At 36.4% G+C, this 20,477-nt stretch overlaps 2 protein-coding genes and 1 long non-coding RNA gene across 3 annotated transcripts; 2 read left to right on the plus strand and 1 right to left on the minus strand.

Annotated features, from left to right (window-relative positions):
* Positions 1-3,679: 3,679 nt before the first annotated feature.
* mtx2 (metaxin 2) lies at positions 3,680-8,533 on the plus strand. Its single transcript, XM_083527490.1, has 10 exons — positions 3,680-3,858; positions 4,602-4,649; positions 4,758-4,804; positions 4,880-4,952; positions 5,300-5,376; positions 5,858-5,950; positions 6,047-6,085; positions 6,528-6,653; positions 6,764-6,840; positions 7,942-8,533. Exons 1-10 carry the CDS (start codon positions 3,819-3,821, stop codon positions 8,147-8,149), a joined length of 828 nt encoding a protein of 275 aa, XP_083383616.1. The 5' UTR covers positions 3,680-3,818; the 3' UTR covers positions 8,150-8,533.
* Positions 8,534-12,121: 3,588 nt separating this feature from the next.
* Positions 12,122-16,299, plus strand: LOC310736936. Its single transcript, XR_014536709.1, has 5 exons — positions 12,122-12,234; positions 12,334-12,405; positions 12,856-14,235; positions 14,280-14,617; positions 15,238-16,299. It is a non-coding gene; the product is annotated as an uncharacterized lncRNA (long non-coding RNA).
* cycsb (cytochrome c, somatic b) lies at positions 15,477-17,363 on the minus strand. Its single transcript, XM_083561004.1, has 3 exons — positions 17,205-17,363; positions 16,139-16,313; positions 15,477-16,029 (listed from the first exon to the last, which is right to left on the minus strand). Exons 2-3 carry the CDS (start codon positions 16,305-16,307, stop codon positions 15,884-15,886), a joined length of 315 nt encoding a protein of 104 aa, XP_083417130.1. The 5' UTR covers positions 16,308-16,313; positions 17,205-17,363; the 3' UTR covers positions 15,477-15,883.
* Between the last annotated feature and the right edge of the window lie 3,114 nt (positions 17,364-20,477).

Here is a 20,477-nt window from a genome sequence, read left to right on the forward strand (position 1 = left end):
TTCTTCTTCTCAATCTTTATCTCATTCCCAATCTCCCTCTCCTTCTTCTCCTTTTTCTTCTTATTTTCATTCTCTCTCTTCTCCATCTACTTCTTCTTCTGCGTCCATCCGGAGCTCCGACCTGCGCTTTACTCAGCAGCACTAATTATTTTTAACTATAACTTACTAATATATTATTATTATTATAATTATTAATATTATTATTATTATTATTATTCAATGTATTAATGAATTCTAAATAACGCTTAATAAAAGACTCCTCTTTTCAGCGTCAGGTGGTAAGTACCATCTCTCCACCTCTCCTTCTCTCCATCTCATCCATCATCTCCATCTCCATCAAAACCTAATGCATCCTTTTAAACCAAGCCTCTTTGTTTTAAATGCATGCATTTTTTATTTATTACATATTTATTTTAGAAATATATAAATATACATGTGAATATATATATATATTTATTTTTTATTTATTGTTCATTTTTTTTAACCAGTTTCATCCTCCGCCTTACCGAATGCGCATCTTTTCCATCTTTCTGTGGCTCAGACGCATTTTTTTTTAGACCTGGTGTAAAAAATTAATACAAATGTATTCGATGATTATTGAACTGAAATAGTTTTTTTTTTTTTAGTTTTAAAGCAATGCAGGAGAAGAAAGACTCGCGGTTTACTACTTTACTGCAATGCGGCGAGAAAAAAGAGAGAGAAAGAGAGACAGACAGACAGACAGACAGACAGACAGACAGACAGACAGACAGACAGACAGACAGACAAACAGACAGACAGAGGGGGACAAAGACAGATGTAGACAAAGACAGAGTGTCTACAGACTATTGCTCTCTAAATATAACATTTTAGAACATTAGTTTCTGACATGCACTTTGTAAGTAGGTTATTTTTTATTATTATTAATTATTATTTTTTTGTATTATTATTATTATTATTATTATTATTATTATTATTATTATTATTACACGACTGTAAGATCTTGACTTCTCTGAACATATTTTAGACATGCACATGATATTTCTGTTTCTGTCTGGAGTGAGGAAATTAAAGAAAATACAAATCATGCGTTTTTTTTTTTTTTTTATCTGTTCTAGAAAATGAAACTGGAAAATTCTCCAGAAAACTCATGCAATCCTGTCTGAATTCACACACAGCTGCTTTGCATCTCGACATGTTCCTGATTGTTTCAAGGCAAGTGGAAGAGCTGATGAAGTCTGGTTGTTCATATGTACCCTGTAGAACCGAATGTGTGTTGGCTCGAGTGGTCACAGATTCGGTTTTAGGGGAGTATATGAGCGACCCAAATTCACCGGAACCGGAATTTTGGTTCTTCAAGCAGATTTCTTTTTTTTTTTTGTATTTAATTAACACATAAATGTATTATAAGCATTATTGATATTATTTCTGGATATAAAGGAATAAAGACTCCCCCCCACACACACACAAAATAAAAAAATAATAATAAAATAATAATAAAAAAATAAATAAAAAAATGTCTTTATAATTTAACATTTGTCATTCTGTGCACTCCAGTTTAAGATCCTATTAATATTTCCATTTTTTTTGCTTCCCCCTTTTTTTTTTATATTACAGTCGGAATCCCGACGATTTAAAAAAATACCTTTAATAAATAAAGAAATGTGTTTAAATGGGATTTTTCAGCTCTACTATATTGGTATCGAATTGATATTTTAGTGGGGTTTTTTCCCGACAAAACACACACACACACACACACACACACACACACACACACACACACACACACACACACACACGCAATAAAGACGGATGAACCCATATGAAGCACCTTCTTACATTTGTTAGTAGTTAAAATGTAGATTTTGTAAAAATGTATCATGCAGAACATTTTAGAAAGTATTTTGAAAAGAAATGATAACCGTGTAACATTTTCTGCCATAAAATGAAACAAATTATTAAATAAACTTTAACATGTGCTCGTTGTTACATTTAATATAAAAATGTAATAAAACTGTGAAGATCGAAACTGTTGCAATATTAGGATGATGTATAGAAAGTGTTCAAATCCAATTCAATACTGATAAACATACAATTGCTTAGCATTCAATTATTATTAAACAAATAAAATGAATGTGTAAAATATTTTATGAAATATACTATTTTACTGCAGACTAATTAATTACCCATATAACAGTTAAGACAAATGAATATATATATATATATATATATATATATATATATATATATATATATATATATATATATATATATATATATATATATATATAGAGAGAGAGAGAGAGAGAGAGAGAGAGAGAGAGAGAGAGAGAGAGAGAGAGAGAGAGAGAGAGAGATGATATGCGCTAGCTTTATATGGTTTAAATGACAATAAAAACTTCTTGATGGATAGATAGATAGATAGATAGATAGATAGATAGATAGATAGATAGATAGATAGAGAGAGAGAGAGAGAGAGAGAGAGAGAGAGAGAGAGAGAGAGAGAGAGAGAGAGAGAGATGCGTCAGCTATGTATGATGAAATGACAATAAAAGCTAGACAGACAGACAGACAGGCAGGCAGGCAGGCAGATAGATAGATAGATAGATAGATAGATAGATAGATAGATAGATAGATAGATAGATAGATAGATAGATAGATAGATAGATAGGTGGAAAAAATAGGACATATATATATATATATATTGATAAATAGATAGATAGATAGATAGATAGAGAGAGAGAGAGAAAGAGAGAGAGAGAGAGAGAGAGAGAGAGAGAGAGAGAGAGAGAGAGAGAGAGAGAGAGAGAGAGAGAGATGATATGCGCTAGCTTTATATGGTTTAAATGACAATAAAAACTTCTTGATGGATAGATAGATAGATAGATAGATAGATAGATAGATAGATAGATAGATAGATAGATAGAAAGATAGATAGATAGATAGATAGATAGATAGATAGAGAGAGAGAGAGAGAGAGAGAGAGAGAGAGAGAGAGAGATGCGTCAGCTGTGTATGATGAAATGACAATAAAAGCTAGACAGACAGACAGACAGACAGACAGACAGACAGACAGACAGGCAGGCAGGCAGGCAGATAGATAGATAGATAGATAGATAGATAGATAGATAGATAGATAGATAGATAGATAGATAGATAGATAGATAGATAGATAGATAGATAGATAGATAGATAGATAGGTGGAAAAAATAGGACATATATATATATATATACTGATAAATAGATAGATAGAGAGAGAGAGAGAGAGAGAGAGAGAGAGAGAGAGAGAGAGAGAGAGAGAGAGAGAGAGAGATGCGTCAGCTATGTATGATAAAATGACAATAAAAGCCAGACAGACAGACAGAAAGACAGATAGATAGATAGATAGATAGATAGATAGATAGATAGATAGATAGATAGATAGATAGATAGATAGATAGATAGATAGATAGATAGATAGATAGATAGATACTGTTTAACACTGTGCTGCAGGCCTGATCTCTCCTCCCGCTCCACCCACTTGTGTAGATATACTTTATATTCTTCCTTAAAATACACCAAAAAAACGAGCGTCTTTATTTAGTTTGACAAAAAATAATTCGTATTGAAAGAAACCCAGTCTGATCTGAAATTAAGGGACACTCAGGACTTTTACTGTGACAAACCCTGGAAGCAGCGAAACCTGACAGCTGATTGGACAAAAACCCGGAAGCGCTGCTTTTCAGGCTCATGCGCGTCAGTGGGTCGCTTCCTTGCTTTGCCCTTGCGTAGGAAATTCGGCGTGTTTTGTCGTTAAACGTTATCGTGGTTGGAAACAGAACCCGTTAGTTCTCTTCAGCATGTCTCTCGCTGCAGAGGCGTTCGTCTCTCAGATCGCAGGTATGTGCTTTCAGATGCTAATTAATTAGCTGTGATGATTCGCTCATACCTGCGGTGTCTAATCTGAACTGATCAGACCTTTGGAGTTGATGTTCTCACGTAGACGTGATTTTAATCAATATTAATGTAATGTTTATTTATTTAATAAATGGCTCGCTGATCTGTTATGAGTAGGATGGTCAGTCTGGAGCTCGGTGGGTGAAGGTTGGCACTGTGCCCAGTGCCGCCCTTCTCTTCAGTTTACCTCCATGCCTTCCTGCCCCATGTCACACCAGCTGGACGTCCTTGCTGCCCTAAAGCCAATCTGTCCTGCTGAGTTCAGCCCACCTCCAAGGAAGGGCATATAGGGCATGTTTAATATGCTGCTGAATGACGTCACAACTCGATTTGCATATATCTTGAGACGTCATTAATATTTAATCAATTTAACCGTGCATGGAGTAAAATCGTGAATTGTGATGAAATGCAATGTTTGATTTCATTGTGAAAACATCTATCTATCTATCTATCTATCTATCTATCTATCTATCTATCTATCTATCTATCTATCTATCTATCTATCTATCTATCTATCTATCTATCTATCTGTTTGTATGTTTCCTGTGTGACGTGTCAAGAAAGATTGTTCGTTTTTTTGAGGCTTGTCATAGTAAAAAAATATATATATATATATTTGTAACATTAAAACGACCAGGAATAAAACCATTTTAATAACCTGACCAGATGTGGTGTTTCTTTCTCAGCTGCGGAGCCATGGCCAGAAAACGCCACGCTCTACCAGCCTTTGAGAGGTAGGACGCACGTTCTCGTCAATCATCAGTGCAGCATTTGCTTTTTTTTTATTTTTTTATTTTTATTTGTGCATTAAATCCTGAAATGGTGTTCTCTTTCTTCCACAGAGGATCAGATCCTCCTGTCTGACTGTGCATCATCTTTGGCAGTTCAGGTAAATGAACAACAGAGAGACGAACACAGACGCTGGTAACGTTTACATTTGATTGAAAATGTTTCCGTCCTTCAGGCATACCTGAGGATGTTGGGGCTGCCGGTGCGAGTTTACTGTCGTGCCAACGCTGAGTACATGTCGCCATCAGGTAACGTTAAAACGTACAACGTGACGTAACCTAATGCATAATGCAGACTCGCATAAAGAGCAAACCGAAGACTAGGGTTGCAAAGGTTAGGAAAATTCCGGTAAACTTGCTGGGAATTTACAAGAATTTATGAGAATTAATAACAAATTCATAAGCTGATATGCATGCAAATTAATACATTTATAAAAAAAAGTTTTTTTTTTTACTTTGATTTAATTGTTAGTATAATTTTGTTGCACAATCGTTTTTCAAAAAAGTTTTAAACATAAATGTATGTAATATGTATGCAATTTACCTAAAAACACACATATATGAACACACTTTCTGTTGTCTTGTTTCTGTTTCAGGGAAAGTTCCTTTCATTCATGTCGGTAATCAGGTCGTTTCAGAGCTCGGAACGATCGTGCAGTTCACACGAGCCAAGGTACAACCATGTGCTCAAATTCTTTACTTTCTGAAGAAAACCTGAATTTGTTCAAATACGAGGTGGTATGAAAAAGTTTTGAGACTAGCGCGCTGCAGGTCCGGTGTTTTTCGCCGAATGTCCTCCCTCAGACGCCCCTGGGGATGAAATCTCGACTTGCCGAATCATGTCAAACGTCTTTGTGGCAGATTTGCTCAGTTTCACGCAGAATTTCACTTTTGCTTCTGGTGTACACAAGACGATGTCTTTTGGCCTACTGACTTATGAAGGTCGGTGCTTCCTGTGACCGTGCATGCAGCCTTGTGCTGCCATCTGTTGGCGTGTTACAAAATTTGTCTCGAAACTTTGTGATACCACGTCGTACTTTAATTCTCTCAATGTGTACTAGTAATAAATTGGACATGATTTGTGCTTCATTTTGAATTTGTGTCCCCATTCATGTCTTTTTTTTTTTTTTTGTTCTTTCTGTCCGTTCTTGCAGGGCCACTCTCTGAGTGACAGCCTGGACGACGTGCAGAGAGCTGAGATGAAGGCGTACATGGAGCTGGTCAACAACATGCTGCTCACAGCAGAGGTGTGGGAGAGACACGCACACACGCACACACACACACCCTATTATTAACAGTGGTTCTGTTATTTATATTGTTTGTTTTTCCTCCTTCTGCTCTAGATGTATATTCAGTGGTGTGATGAAAATACAGCTGCAGAGGTAATGTGCATAAAAATATAAATATTTCATAAATGACAGTTGAGTGCTGAAAAATCCATACTGATGGTTTTTCCGGGTTGCGTTGCTTTATACAGTACGAGAGCGGCCTCTAGAGGCGAATCACTGTGCTCCACGTGTAGCACACTCCAACATCTATTGGAACATTTTCCCAGAAGATAGAGGTTATAATAATAGCAAATAGAGACTAAATGTGGAAAGGGAATGTTTAAAAAGGATAATCTTATGCTCAGGTGTCCACAAAATGGGGTGTACATATTGTGTACACTCGAGCTTCTATAGTTTTTCTTCCTGCTATGATTTCTGTTCTACTAATGCAGTCCCTCTGATTTTCCAGAACCTAAATATGGTAATGGAATTCATGAGGGCGATAGATCGTGTGCATGTCTGATTGAGTTGTAAAATCAGTTTTGTGTTCGTTTAGATCACGAGGCCACGCTACAGCAGTCCGTACTCATGGCCTCTGAATCACATTCTGGCGTATCAGAAACAGTGGGAGGTGCGTAGGAAGATGAACGCTATCGGCTGGGCGGGAAAAAGTCTTGAACAGGTTGGTGTAAAATAAACGCAGCTTGTGATTTGTGTATGGTAATTCTTATACTGATTTGTGTGTGTGTGTGTGTGTGTTTGTGTGTGTGTGTGTGTGTTCTCTACTCTCAGGTGTATGAGGATGTTAGTCAGTGTTGTCAGGCTCTCTCACAGCGACTTGGAACCCAGCCTTTCTTCTTCAATAAACAGTATGCACAACACACACACACACACACACACACACGCGTGCAAAATGCACACAGACACAAAGGGCTAAAAGACTACTCCGACATCAAACCTCGAAACACATCAGCATCGTATCAAATTATCTATAGAGGGAACTTGAAAAGTTCGAGCTGCTTATATGCATTTTTGGTATAAATTTGACCTCACGAAGACCTCGTGTTTAAAGGGGTCACCATAGGAATGGCCAAGAATGTGACTCGCTTTCAGTACGCTTTCAGTTTTACAACCACTCGTAGTGTTTACGATCAGGTCTCTTAAGAGTTTACAATCGTTTCAACTAACGCCAAGGATTCGACTCAACAATTCTCTTGCGTAATAATAATAATAATAATAATTAGTAATAACATTATATCTAAGATAACATTATACCTATATTATACTAAAAATATATATGAATATCAACAAAAGTTTGCAACCATAAGATGATCATTTTTTAAAACATCTCAGTCCACATTTAGTCTGCGTTTGCTGTAAATTAATCATTTTTGCAATTTTTTGTCAGTAGGAGGGCGGCCTCTAGAGGCGAATCGCTGCATCCACGTACTGTTTATTTTTACACTTGAGACTGCACGCTGCACGGAGAGCGCTGTATTATGTTTATTATTTATTAATTATTTAATATTCTAGATGTAATGTAAACAGTTTTGGACTCATGATGCAGCACTTGGTATTTATTTGGATTGGGCACGATTTATGGTGTGTATTTTTTGTAAAATCGCCAAGATGCTGTTCTTGGGGCCCTTAAGCAAGGCCCTTAGCCTTCAGTGCTTCAGGGGTGCTGTATCATGGCTGAGACAAACTTTCTATCATTGCTGGGATATGCGAAAAATAATTTCACTGTGCTGTAAAAAGTACATGTGACGAGTATAAAACGTCTTACTTTCAGGAAAGTCTCTATCCTGTTGTGGAAGTTTGCTCAACCTAAATAACTGACATTTCTGCTGTGTAATTGCACTGCATGAATAAACGTGTGATTGCATGCTTCATCCTGGTTATAAACCTAAACCACAATATTGTCTATTGATCTAATCGTTCTAACACGCGTGTTGTTTGAAACTCTTAAGGCCGACCGAACTGGACGCACTGGTGTTTGGTCACCTCTTCACAATCCTGACCACGCGCCTCACCTCCGATGAGCTCATGGAGAAGGTCAAGTCCTACAGCAACCTGCTCTCCTTCTGCCGAAGAATAGAACAGACTTATTTTGAGTCCCAGGACAGAGACAGCCAATCGGGTGCCTTGGATTTCTCAAAAGGCCCCTCCCTTATGTAAGGCTCCGCCTCATTTATGTTAGACCTCCTCTTTTAAACGCTGATCTGATTATGACTGACTCTGAGCCATTATATGGTAATAAATCACACACAGATTAGTGAAAGAAAGAAGGACGTCAGATCATTCAGAGCCACGAGACAATCCTCAGTGTTTAAATGTACTCTTCTTTTCATCTGTTTGAACAATAACTACATAAGAAGGTCTGAATAGTGTAGATCAGGATTAAAATATCTACCAGGTGTGATGTTTATTTTACACACAAATAGTTCTGGGTTTGTGTTTCTTCCAAGACCATGTTTAAAAAAAAATATTGTAACTCCTAAATAATCCATTGTCTGAAAAAATGTACATACCTGCAATTAAAGCTGGCATCCTGCACATGAACCTCGTCGACTTTTTCATTTCAATGAATGCTTTGTTTATTTATCTAACTGTCTGTCTTTTACTTGAGCCTTTGAGAGTCGGCTCATATACAAACCAGTCAACTGTAGTGTGTATATATAATCAGTGTATTCAACATTGTGGACAATACAAAGTTTTCAAAATCAGTAGAAAAATTACTTATTTTTGAGTATTCTAAATATTTATTTGTCTATTTATGGATTGCCGAATTTATTAAAAGCGACTTCAGTATGAACACGTTTTTTTTTTTTTAAGCTTCAGATTTATACAAGCCGAATAAAGTGTGACTCCCTGGAGAATGTTTAAGATTAACGCATATTTGTAAAATAAATTAAATATAACAAAAGACAGACACAGTGATGTTACTGTAAATGCTTATTGTGTATATGTAACAGTTGTTGACTCGCTGAAAACAAGGCATATTGGGTAATGGGAGAATCCTGAAAAAATGTGAGGGGGAAAACGGCACTATAAGCCAATTAAAAGATTTATGTATGTGCATTAATACAATATAAACACCCAGATAATTGTGGGTTATTCTTTGTTAGTTATTCGTTTGTTACTTATTTTCCCCACAGCTGTTTTCATGAGACCTGCACCCTCGTGGAAGTATTGCAGAAAATAAATACATTTAAATAAATAAATGTATTTTCTGCACAAAAGTAACAATGGCAACTAAAATAGTGTTAATTAATGAAATTATTATTTAACTAACGGCTGAGTTCATAATGATGAATGAATCAAGTAAGCAACCAATCAAAAATCGGTTTAATCAATCCAGCAATTAACTAATTGTTTAATTAACCAATTGATTTATTACCCAGTTGATTGGTTAATTGCTTGCTGATTAAGGGCTTGAAAGTTCATTCATGACGAATAAATCAAGCAAACAATCGATGAATTAATTCGGTGGTTATTGGTGAATTCAAGGCGGGATTAAGACGATATTAATTAACTAATTGATTGGTTTAATTCACCTTTATGAACTCACTATCATTAAGATAAGTATTTTTAAATAGAAGCTTTATGAGGTCTTTTTGAGACTTCGGCACTCACTCCTCGTTAGTATAGTGGACAGTATCTCCGCCTGTCACGCGGAAGACCGGGGTTCGATTCCCCGACGGGGAGAAAAAAACATTTTTAATTCCTTTTTTGTGTACTTGTAATTAACCTACATGTGGAAAACAATTCTCGTATGACATAAGCTCCAAATTCAAGATCTTGTATTCATGTGCTTGGATAGATGTTTTGTATTATACGGATTGAGCATGCTCTGTAGGTCTTTCTTTGTAAGCCTTGTGTTCAAGCGACCAATCTTGGGCCAGGGACCTCATTTACTGGGCCTCAAACAATTTTTGTTAAAGACCCCTAATATATAGAGTAAGATTTAAAATAATAAGAAAAAGATGCTTATTGTTTACATTTGGGCGTATAGAAAATATTCACTCTCCCCGTCGGGGAATCGAACCCCGGTCTTCCGCGTGACAGGCGGAGATACTGTCCACTATACTAACGAGGAGTGAGTACCAATGTCTCAAAACGACCTCATAAAGCTTTTACCTAAAAATACTTATACATTACAATAGCCAATTGCCAACTGGCCATTACAGTAAACAGTTTTGTAGTCTTAAGGACAAACGAGACGAGCTTTTTAATTTCACTGAGTGCTTTGTTTCATGCAAAAAGATGCGGTTTTGCTTCTCCGCCATGTTTAAACCACGTGTTCTTTCTTATATAAGACTCTCCAACTCTTCAGTGCTGCCATCTACTGGAAGCCCAACAAAACGTCAATCTCTATTTTGGGAAATAAATTTTGTGAAATAAAAAAATGAACCAAGATCAATCAAATTAGAAGGTTTTTTTAGACCCTCAATCTGAAAGTACTAAATATTTTTTAACAGAAAATCCACACAAATGAACAGTGGACCTGTGAAGATGGATGGTGGATTGTACCTTTTTGATTCACATTTCTACTGTGGGATTGTGCTGTGATACACGACATTGTGTTTTGATCTAAAAATTCTAACACACACTTTTTTAAAACACTTGTATGCTGACCGAATTGGGCCAGACGAGTAAAAAGGAGACATTAACTTGCAATGAAGTGCAAAGTTCATTCCCAAGACTGGACTTACCCACTGGTTGATCGGCAAGATTCAAGATCAGTATCCTACATTTTAGCCTTGATAGTATAGTGACAATATTTCCTCCAATCATTCAGAAGCCCAGGCCTTAATTCCCTGAGAAAGAAAATATTTATTTTCCCAACTACATGTCGACATAACCAAATACCCCATACAAACAAATTGTGTGATTTATTTCAGATCCTAATTCTACAGCTCATCTTTGGGTGCTTGGCTAAATGCTTTACATGGTGCTGCTGTTTGGGAACCAAGGCAGTGTTCTCACTAGCTTAAAACCTGAAGAATGCCAATAGCAGGTGATCCATGGCATTATTCATCCTGTGTTTAAGATCCTGTACAAACATTCCCCCACCTGTCTTCACAGGTCCAGTATGACTGCACTGCAGGGACGGTAGCAGAGGTAGAGGTAAAGGGTGATGTGGTTTCTGTATCAAACAGATCAGAGAAAGTAACAGAAGTGACAGAAATTAGGGTATTTTCTGATTTAAGGTGAACGATGAGCTCCTGATGAGCAGCCATGGTGATTGTGGAAAGGAAAAACTCCCTTAGATGTTACGAGGAACCTTGAGAGGAACCAGACAAGTGACATTAAGAGTGCATATGGTTTCTATAAGCAACAAAGAAAAGAGTAACATTAGTGACAAAAGGTGAACGTGTAACAAAAAAAAGAAACCAAGGAACCAACATTAATTGGAATTCAGATGGGTCTCAAAACTAGACAAAAAATGACAGCACATTTTTTCACCTCAAAAATTGTGTTGTGTTGAGTGTAAATGTGGACTTGGGTTCATCAAGGAAAATACAGCTTTGTTCAGAATCTGGGACTGCTGAATTCCTGACCCCTCAACCTGGAAAAGCCAAAGAAACTTCTCAGGTCAACTAGAAATTGCTGCTGATGAACTGGGTCAGTGTTCTTAACTACAGAGTTCAGGGAGTGACGTCAGAGCAACATGGCGGCTCATAACTTCACAATCAAATGGAGTTATACTTTAGACCTATCGACACACAATTTTTTATTCAAACTTATTCAATTGTTCAAAAATGAAAGAAAATACATCTTGCTAATCACAGTTGACTAGCTAACAAGAATCAATCAAACAAACAAACAAACAAACAAACAACAAACAAAAATAACATGGATGTGTCCATGTCCAATGTTTTCTCATTTTTATATATTTCACATTTTTCTATTGGCTACTTTTAAATTATTTAATTTTTTTTTTTTTTAAATATTTAAAAGACACTTCAATTAGATATGTATATAAAAAAAATAACAGCACTAAAATAACAAATAATATGAAAAGTTCCATAGTTTTGTGCGTTTTAAAAAAAAATATTATTACACAATAAATGTTTATATATTATCCTTAAAATATTTAAATAATAATAATAAATAAAAAAAAAATACTCAGTTTAGCTCTGTGTACACAGTCTGCGCGTTCACGCCAAAGTCGTGCGCGCACCCGTTTGGCAGCTCCACGTCGACATTCCTTCAAGTAGACTCACAGGAGGCCACGGGCACGAGCGAGTCTGCAGCCGGTGTGTGCAGCATAACGAGTTGCATGACACTTCATTAGGACAGATAACAATCTTAACTTTTAATGCAGTGTTAATGCAGAGGGTTTTCTTCTTTTTTAGGAATAAGAGGATGATGAGGAGGAGATGGAGCACGCTTAAAACTCTGGACACTTGATCGGAAGGATCAGGCTGGTTGGTGGATTTGCTTGATTCCTGGTTATTCACTGCTTTCTAACATTTTCTGGGTGATGTATTAAATTGTAATAATATTGCTGCATACGATTGTCCTACAATATAAATCTCTTTTTGGAGGCCACTTTATTTACCTGCTCTTTTGTAGGAGATTTGAAACCATAGGTCATCTAGGTACTTCCAGGTACTGGGTAGATCTAGAAAAAAAAGCAAACAACTTCACTGTTTGCACTTTGTAAAAAAGTCGCTCAATGAAGTATCGTAGTATAGAGCGGTCATTTTCAACAATTTTGTGTCTCTTCAACTTTGTTAAATAACTCACAATGTTCAATGTAAAAAATCACCATACAGACTGAAATAAAAAAAACTGCACTGATTGAGTTGTTGTAGTTTAAAATTTTATAAAGGAGTAGGTTTGAGGAACGTCATGCCATCTGTGTTTTTTCCCAGGATCCATGGAAACACGTGTGAGGCTCCCAGACCTTGACTGATCCATCCTGCCTTCTAATACAAGTCTATATAATTTAGTTGTTTTATATGTCGTGTGGGTTGTAAAAAGTGTTGACAAAGCGATTTTCTAATTTCAGCCTGTCCAATAAAAGCTACCAATGATTGACAATAGCTAACTACACTACATGCTGCTAAGAAAGAATAGCATCTACACTAAAGCTATGGTGTTCAATTAAGCAAAATCAGCAGGTTGTAATTTCCGTTAACCAATGATCACCATAGATTTAGTCGATCACAGTAATGCTAGCTGATCACCATAGATTTAGTCGATCACAGTAATGCTAGCTGATCACCATAGATTTAGTCGATCACAGTAATGCTAGCTGATCACCATAGATTTAGTCGATCACAGTAATGCTAGCTGATCACCATAGATTTAGTCGATCACAGTAATGCTAGCTGATCACCATAGATTTAGTCGATCACAGTAATGCTTGCTGATCACCATAGATTTAGTCGATCACAGTAATGCTTGCTGATCACCATAGATTTAGTCGATCACAGAAATGCTAGCTGATCACCATAGATTTAGTCGATCACAGTAATGCTAGCTGATCACCATAGATTTAGTCGATCACAGTAATGCTAGCTGATCACCATAGATTTAGTCGATCACAGTAATGCTGGCTGATCACCATAGATTTAGTCGATCACAGTAATGCTAGCTGATCACCAAAGTTTCCTTTCTCCGTGCTACACCACCAGTCTAGACAAGCTGGACACCTGGCTCCTCAGGCAAAGTTCTGTGGTCCACTCTGACCGTGTGAGTGTGTGGTCAGTGCATTACAGAGCTTTGCTTTAAGAGCTCACTGTGCAGCTGCCGAGGAAAGAAAAACGCTCAGGTAAAGTTTGTATTTGGAAAGTTTGTATTTAAAATGGTGAATACACTTATAATAAGTAATCATAATAAACATATTAAAAAAGAACCTATTTAGTTTCTGTGCTAATGATTATGTCTGGATTTGTCTTGCATGTTTAAATAAATTAATTATTACGTGATATACAAATATAAATACATCTCTTTAATGTAGAATTATTTACAATATTGTTACAAACATTTGACAGGGAAGGTCGAAAGGACGTTTTGTTTTCAATAAAGTGTACGATATTCGATGGATGTTTTTAAATATCGGCTCTACTATTAGTATTGTTACAAATTAAGTACTAAAAAAAAATCCAATGTACATTAGGTACAATGAGGCTTAAATGAGTGTGTTTTGATGTCTGAGTGGTGTCTTAAAGAAACATATCAAAAGTTATCTAAAAGCATGCTCTGTTCACAAAAATCCCACAATGCACTTCAGTATGTTCCAGGAAAACGTAGTATTTGGGACACCTACAGTCTCCTGTCCACTTTGGGGCAGTATTGTCCATCTGAAACATGTGATCTGTGACCTGGTCAGCTGCCTACAGTGTTTTACTGAGTGGACTTAGCACTCTGATGTGGAATTTACAATCGGAGAAAGTCAGCTCATTTCCACTCTGATAAGGATAAAATGGGTTTACGATTTGATTTGGAGCGTCTGTGATGCAGTCGAGTGTACGCACATTCAGATACCTTTTACAAATATGCATGTAAATTAAAGGCAACAGGGATTTAAAACCTGGGTTAAGTATCTCAGTAAATGATGTGCATAGTTTAGATTAATATTTTTTTAACAGAAAACCTGTAAAATCCCAGGCATTAGGGAAAAAAGTATTTGTGTGTTTCTCAGCACATTGTAACATTGAGTCTAAAATTAAAAATCCAGATTTGAATTCTTGTGCTTAAAACATCCCTTATAACAAGGCGTCAATTTATTCATTAGGAAAAAAAAACCACACACACTGCAGCCTGTTACCTAAACACCCTCATGAAGTGTTTTACAAGTCATGTGATCAGCATAGAACTCGATCATCATTGATCTTATTTATTCAAACCCTTTAACCCAAAATATAGATTTAAGTAATTAATTTTTTTCTGGCTTGAGAGGCACATTCGTGTTCCTTTTTTTTTTTTTTTTTTATGCAACATACTAATTAAAATGCAAAAACACAAGAATTAGACAGTAAATTAGCAGATTTACAGATATGGGATGAACTGGCAAAGTCAAAAACCATAAGGCTCTATATGATTAGAATATTATAATCCTTAAAACCCCCACAATCCTCCCTTTTGTAAATGTTGTGTTAAGACTAAACATAACCACTATTATCCAAATCACTCGTAAAGTACTTGTTACTTTTTAAGCAATTCCATGCCTTTTTTTTTTCCTTCAATACAGGATCAGTGCCCAATAGTCGTTTGTTTCATTGGAAAAACAAACAAATAAAATCATACAGTGATTAACCCTCACTAATCTCATTCTTTTCAACACTACAATATACATAAAATACATAAAGGTAAAATTATATAAAAGATCACTCAAGCCGAAAAAATGTCTGCGTAGCTCTATAACTAAACTCACAATTCATCTCAGTTAAAAAGCATCCTAAAGGATTTTTCCAATGAACCCATTAAGTAAAAATATACAATGAGAATTTGCGACAAAATCAGACAGACATCAGTGCGTCCTGCACAATTTTGTAGACAGGTGGGATCCATTTTATTGTAGACGTTTTCTGTAGAACCATGCATGAAGTATTAAGTTATTTACTTTTAACTAGTGGTGTAAATTACAGTGTACATTACCATAATAACCTCTAAATCACATCCACAGTCACAATGTAACTCAATACAGACGTTATAGTTAAATGAACCGGACTACAGTGCCTTCAAAAACCAGGACACAAAAACGTGCCGAAAACCTGCACCGCTGAACAAGATGGGCATCAGCAGCATGTCACGACTCTATGCCTGGAATTCCACAACCCAGGATTTTTCATGATGTGTTAAATTGTTCATGTATTGTTAAAAGACAAAAAAACCCAAAAAACCGTAGAGGTTTAATTTAAATATCTCTACACCTCCTCTAAGGACGGAATCGCGTTACGACGTAGCAGACTTCAGATATGCGATAAGGTCTGCACGCTCGCCCTTCTTCTTGATGCCGGCGAAGATCATTTTCGTGCCAGGAATGTATTTCTTGGGGTTCTCCAAATACTCCATCAGAGTGTCCTCACTCCAAATAATGCCTAGAAGTATACAAAACACAGATTGCAGACATGTAGGTGACTGTTTAATCTCAAGGTCAAAACGGTCAGATATCAGGAATCCACCTAGTGAGGACTTCATAGAAATTACCTTTGCTCTTGTTGGCATCTGTATAGGAAAAGCCCTCCGCCTGGCCAGTCTTACGTCCGAACAGACCCCAAAGATTGGGTCCGACCTTGTGCTTGCCGCCGTTCTCGACTGTATGGCACTGCGCGCACTTCTGCACGAAGACCTTCTTTCCCTTCTCAACGTCACCCATAATGGTCTAAAAAAAAAAAAGGAGGCAAATTGGACAAAGGTTTAAATACCAATGAAGTCCCATAGTTGGATCAATTAACTGTATACTGATGCTACAATCAAGAGCTTCAGGTCATTCAAGGTAAAAGTCCAATCGTAACATAAATACCCATAATCATCACAAATCTTTAAAGTGAAACCAAAACTCAAGAGAATAATTAGACACTAAAAAACAGAATTGTCACATTAGATGATTTAGATGATCAGTTAAATGACCAGTAGATCTAAAACATAGAAGAAGAAGAAAAAATCCCAGACAGATTATAAGCAGCAAAAATCTAAAAACAAAAATGTTATGACTTCTAGAAAACGTCTTTAATTAGGAGACGTGGCTAATCACGCCGCTAGTCAGGCTAGCAAGACACAAGGTCGGGCGTGAACACTGAGCTCAGTATTGCTCACGATTTAATTATCATTTAAACAACAAACTGGGTGTTGAATGAAAATACGCATTTTACTATTACGTCATAATTACATTATAATAACACAATAAAGTCGGATTTCACAACCTTGACAATGAAAAGCTAATCCAGTGTAAAGGTCTCCGGTGACAATAGCTTCCCTCCCGAAAAAACCGGTTAGCTTTAAAAAATAAAATTCAGATCGAACGAAATTTTCATATTTTATCAAATTAAAACTTTATATTTAGATATAACCATTATTGCGGCAATGCCGAACATCTGTGTTAGCGTAGCGTGTACAAATACCGGCTCGCACGCTAGCTAGCTAGCCGGAAATATCTATAAAAAATATATTTTTCTTTTTAAGATTTTTCCCTTTTAATGTTACCAAGATTAACTACTCGACGTCGCGGATATATACATGTACATATACCGATATATCTGAAAAAATAAATTACCTTTTAAACAGGTAAATGTATCGCCTCAGAGCGCGGTTCTTTTCAGCTGTTTTATCTTCCGGACGCTCAATGCACGAGCGCTGAGAAAGGTCACCGCATATTAGGGGCTCGGGAAGATGACGTCACTACGCACAGCGCGCACGTGGCTCGCGTCGGGTAGTGCGCACACTACTGCACTATACATTGGCCTTCTATGGCGAAACGGGAACCAGCTGGTCTGGGATAGAAGCGTTCAGGGTTGCCAGATCCAGCGAAACGAGCTCAAAGGCTTACAATCAAACGGATTATTTGATTTATAATTTTAATTACAATATATAATTAACAGAAGGATCTAGGAAAAATATATCAGATAGAACCTTGGAGACTAAGAACCGTTAATTAGCAAGTGTAAAACAAAATTCAAATATAAAGTATAAAAAGTATAATACAAGTATACTTTTAATTGTAAAATTCCATTATGGGATGAACAAAGTATCTATCTATCTATCTATCTATCTATCTATCTATCTATCTATCTATCTATCTATCTATCTATCTATCTATCTATCTATCTATCTATCTATCTATCCTTATACTTTATAATGTATAACTTTTTATATATATATATATATATATATATATATATATATATATATATATATATATATATATATATATATATATGTATATATATATATATACACATACATACATACACTATATAAAATATACATACACTATATAAAATATACAATAATAACACAGAATGGGTATTTATATGACACAGATATTGACAGTCCAGATGCCATTGTTTAAAGTGTCACACTGTCACTGTTATTACAGTGTTTATGTGCTGTGTCCCTGACGTGTGCAGGTACTACTACTACTCTACTTTTCAGACAATATCTTATAATACTAAGCAATTTATAAGAATGTTTTATCACATAAATAACTTATGTGTTAGCCTTTAAAAGCAAAAAATATACTCCTAATATAAAAACGCTTTGGGACCCTCATACCTATATGTATATTACAACACAGTGAAATCCTTTCTGACCCCACCTTACTAAGAAGGATCACAAGGTCAGCCATGATACAGAACATCTGGAGGGTTGAGGGCCTTTCCCAAGGGCACAGCAGAGAGGGTTAAGGGCCTTTCTCAAGGGCCCCACAATGGTGGTGCTGAAGCTCAAACCCTCCCACCGGACCTTCAGATCAGTAACCAAAAGTCTTAACCACTGAGCCACAATTTCCATATGAACTTATATAACATAATAGTTTGCATTAATTATACTTTCATTTCCATAAGTGGTGTGTGTTCACACATGGAAAATTGTGGTAAGCGCTCTGACTTTTAATCAAAAGGACATATCTCAGCACCACCAAGTTTCAGAAAATGCATAGTGTCCTCTAGAGTTCATTTAAAATTCATTGCCCTTGGAGCCACACCGTCCCCACTCTCCCCTTGCCTTTTCCGCCAACCTTGTGTGTGTGTCGCTGTAATGAGATCTGCGTGTCGAAAGGAAGTACTGTAATCTCACGCGGGACACATGGTCCGACAAGGGGAGTTGAAGCACCCTCTGCTCACATACAGCAATGATATTGTCCTTATATACTGTAAATCTGCGCTCTGAATGACTCGTAATTCTACAATCTACACGTCAATATACAGTTTAGCTACACAATACAAGAGAAAAGTTTGACATATTTTGCTGCAATATTTATAATATTTGCTGATTAATATATACAAATAAAAACGACTGCTGTAATTATATGACAACAACGCAGAAAAACATACAGTCATAAGCATTATTATAAAACTAGTCGCAAAATTTGTTAAGTTGAAGCTACAAAGGAAACGTTTTTTGGCTGGCTAAATGGTCGCATTTTTACAATAAATACATATAAATGAAGCTCGGGTTGAATTTTTTCAGTAATATGAAGTAAAATATCACTAAAATACAGTACAGTGTGCCAACAAACGTAGCTGCTATTAAATACATGTTCGCTTTCTTTTTTTCTTGTATTGCAGTCATTCTATTTATAGTGCTCTGAGATTCATTATAAAAGATTTAATCACCACAAATCCTATGACAGATGGTCTATTTTAATATTATCTTGGAAAGTGCTTGTTTAGGGTTGTAAAAGGTTCATAGGAAATTAACGTTATAGTCTTAAGTAAATGTTTCCAGGCACCTTATGATGAGATGAACCCCATGGAAATGAACCCTGTGTGTAAAACAAGACCAGATTAAAAAAAAAAAAAAAAACCCAACCTTCAAAAAAACCAGACTTTAAAACCAGAATGTGTTTTGCTTAGATCACACATACAGCAGATTTGAATGGGTTTCAACATCACACCAATAGCTGCTGTCAGGTGTGTACGGTCTTTTAAATAAATAAAGAATCACTTAATGCTGAAGTGTCAGGCTTTTTGTGTGGTTGTATTTAATGCCTGTAAATATGTCTGGAATGGAAGAAAATAATTTCTACTGGAGTTATCTTCAGCTAATCAGCTACCTGATTCCAAATCATTATAAAGGTTATAAAGGTGATTTGAATAATGAATTAATTATATACACACAAGTTCATAAACAGAAGATAGAGCTTTAGTAATATAGATAGATAGATAGATAGATAGATAGATAGATAGATAGATAGATAGACAGACAGACAGACAGACAGACAGACAGACAGACAGACAGACAGACAGACAGACAGACAGATAAAAAAACGGATATGGCAGGAGAGAGAGAAAGACACACACACACACATTTTGCATGTGTCTGCTCGGTTTGCCACTTGACCCTTCATGAGCCACATGACCGATTTAGAACAGGAAGTTACCTACAGCGCTGCCCAACTGACTTTTGTCACCTTAGCAGATGGTATTTCCAAAATGCCTCTTTACTTTTAAGGTTGAGATTCTATTTTAATCTCCAGTGCTCTTTGCACTGCACATGCACTTGTAGGTGTGAGCATTTCCCACACCGAATTACTAGAAAGTAGAAAAAAAGGGAGTGTTGACAAATGAGGACATTGTGACAGCAGTGAAGTGTGCAGTAGGAACAACAGACTGGTTCAAGGTAGAGGTTGGACTGCATCAAGGATCGGCTCTGAGCCCTTTTCTGTTTTTCTTCGTGAACTATGATGTGTGCGGATGATATTGTGGTTTGTGGTGAGAGAAGGGAGCAGGCTGAGATGAAGTGTGTGAATGAGAGGGAGGGCAGTGGAATGGTGCGGTTGCAGGGAGAAGCGGTGGAGGAGTTCAGGTACCTGGGGTCAACAGTGCAA

Source organism: Silurus aristotelis (assembly GCF_946808225.1).
Source record: "Silurus aristotelis genome assembly, chromosome: 2".
NCBI classification, from domain to species: domain Eukaryota; kingdom Metazoa; phylum Chordata; class Actinopteri; order Siluriformes; family Siluridae; genus Silurus; species Silurus aristotelis.

What these genes read in the sequence shown, in the direction of transcription:
- mtx2 (XM_083527490.1), top strand. Translation starts at nt 3,819, where the DNA reads ATGTCTCTCGCTGCAGAGGCGTTCGTCTCTCAGATCGCAG. An exon ending in GTTCGTCTCTCAGATCGCAG is followed by an intron (nt 3,859 to 4,601) that starts GTATGTGCTTTC and finishes TTTCTTTCTCAG; the next exon opens with CTGCGGAGCCATGGCCAGAA. An exon ending in GCTCTACCAGCCTTTGAGAG is followed by an intron (nt 4,650 to 4,757) that starts GTAGGACGCACG and finishes TTTCTTCCACAG; the next exon opens with AGGATCAGATCCTCCTGTCT.
- cycsb (XM_083561004.1), bottom strand. Translation starts at nt 16,307, where the DNA reads ATGGGTGACGTTGAGAAGGGAAAGAAGGTCTTCGTGCAGAAGTGCGCG. An exon ending in AGATGCCAACAAGAGCAAAG is followed by an intron (nt 16,030 to 16,138) that starts GTAATTTCTATG and finishes GTATACTTCTAG; the next exon opens with GCATTATTTGGAGTGAGGAC.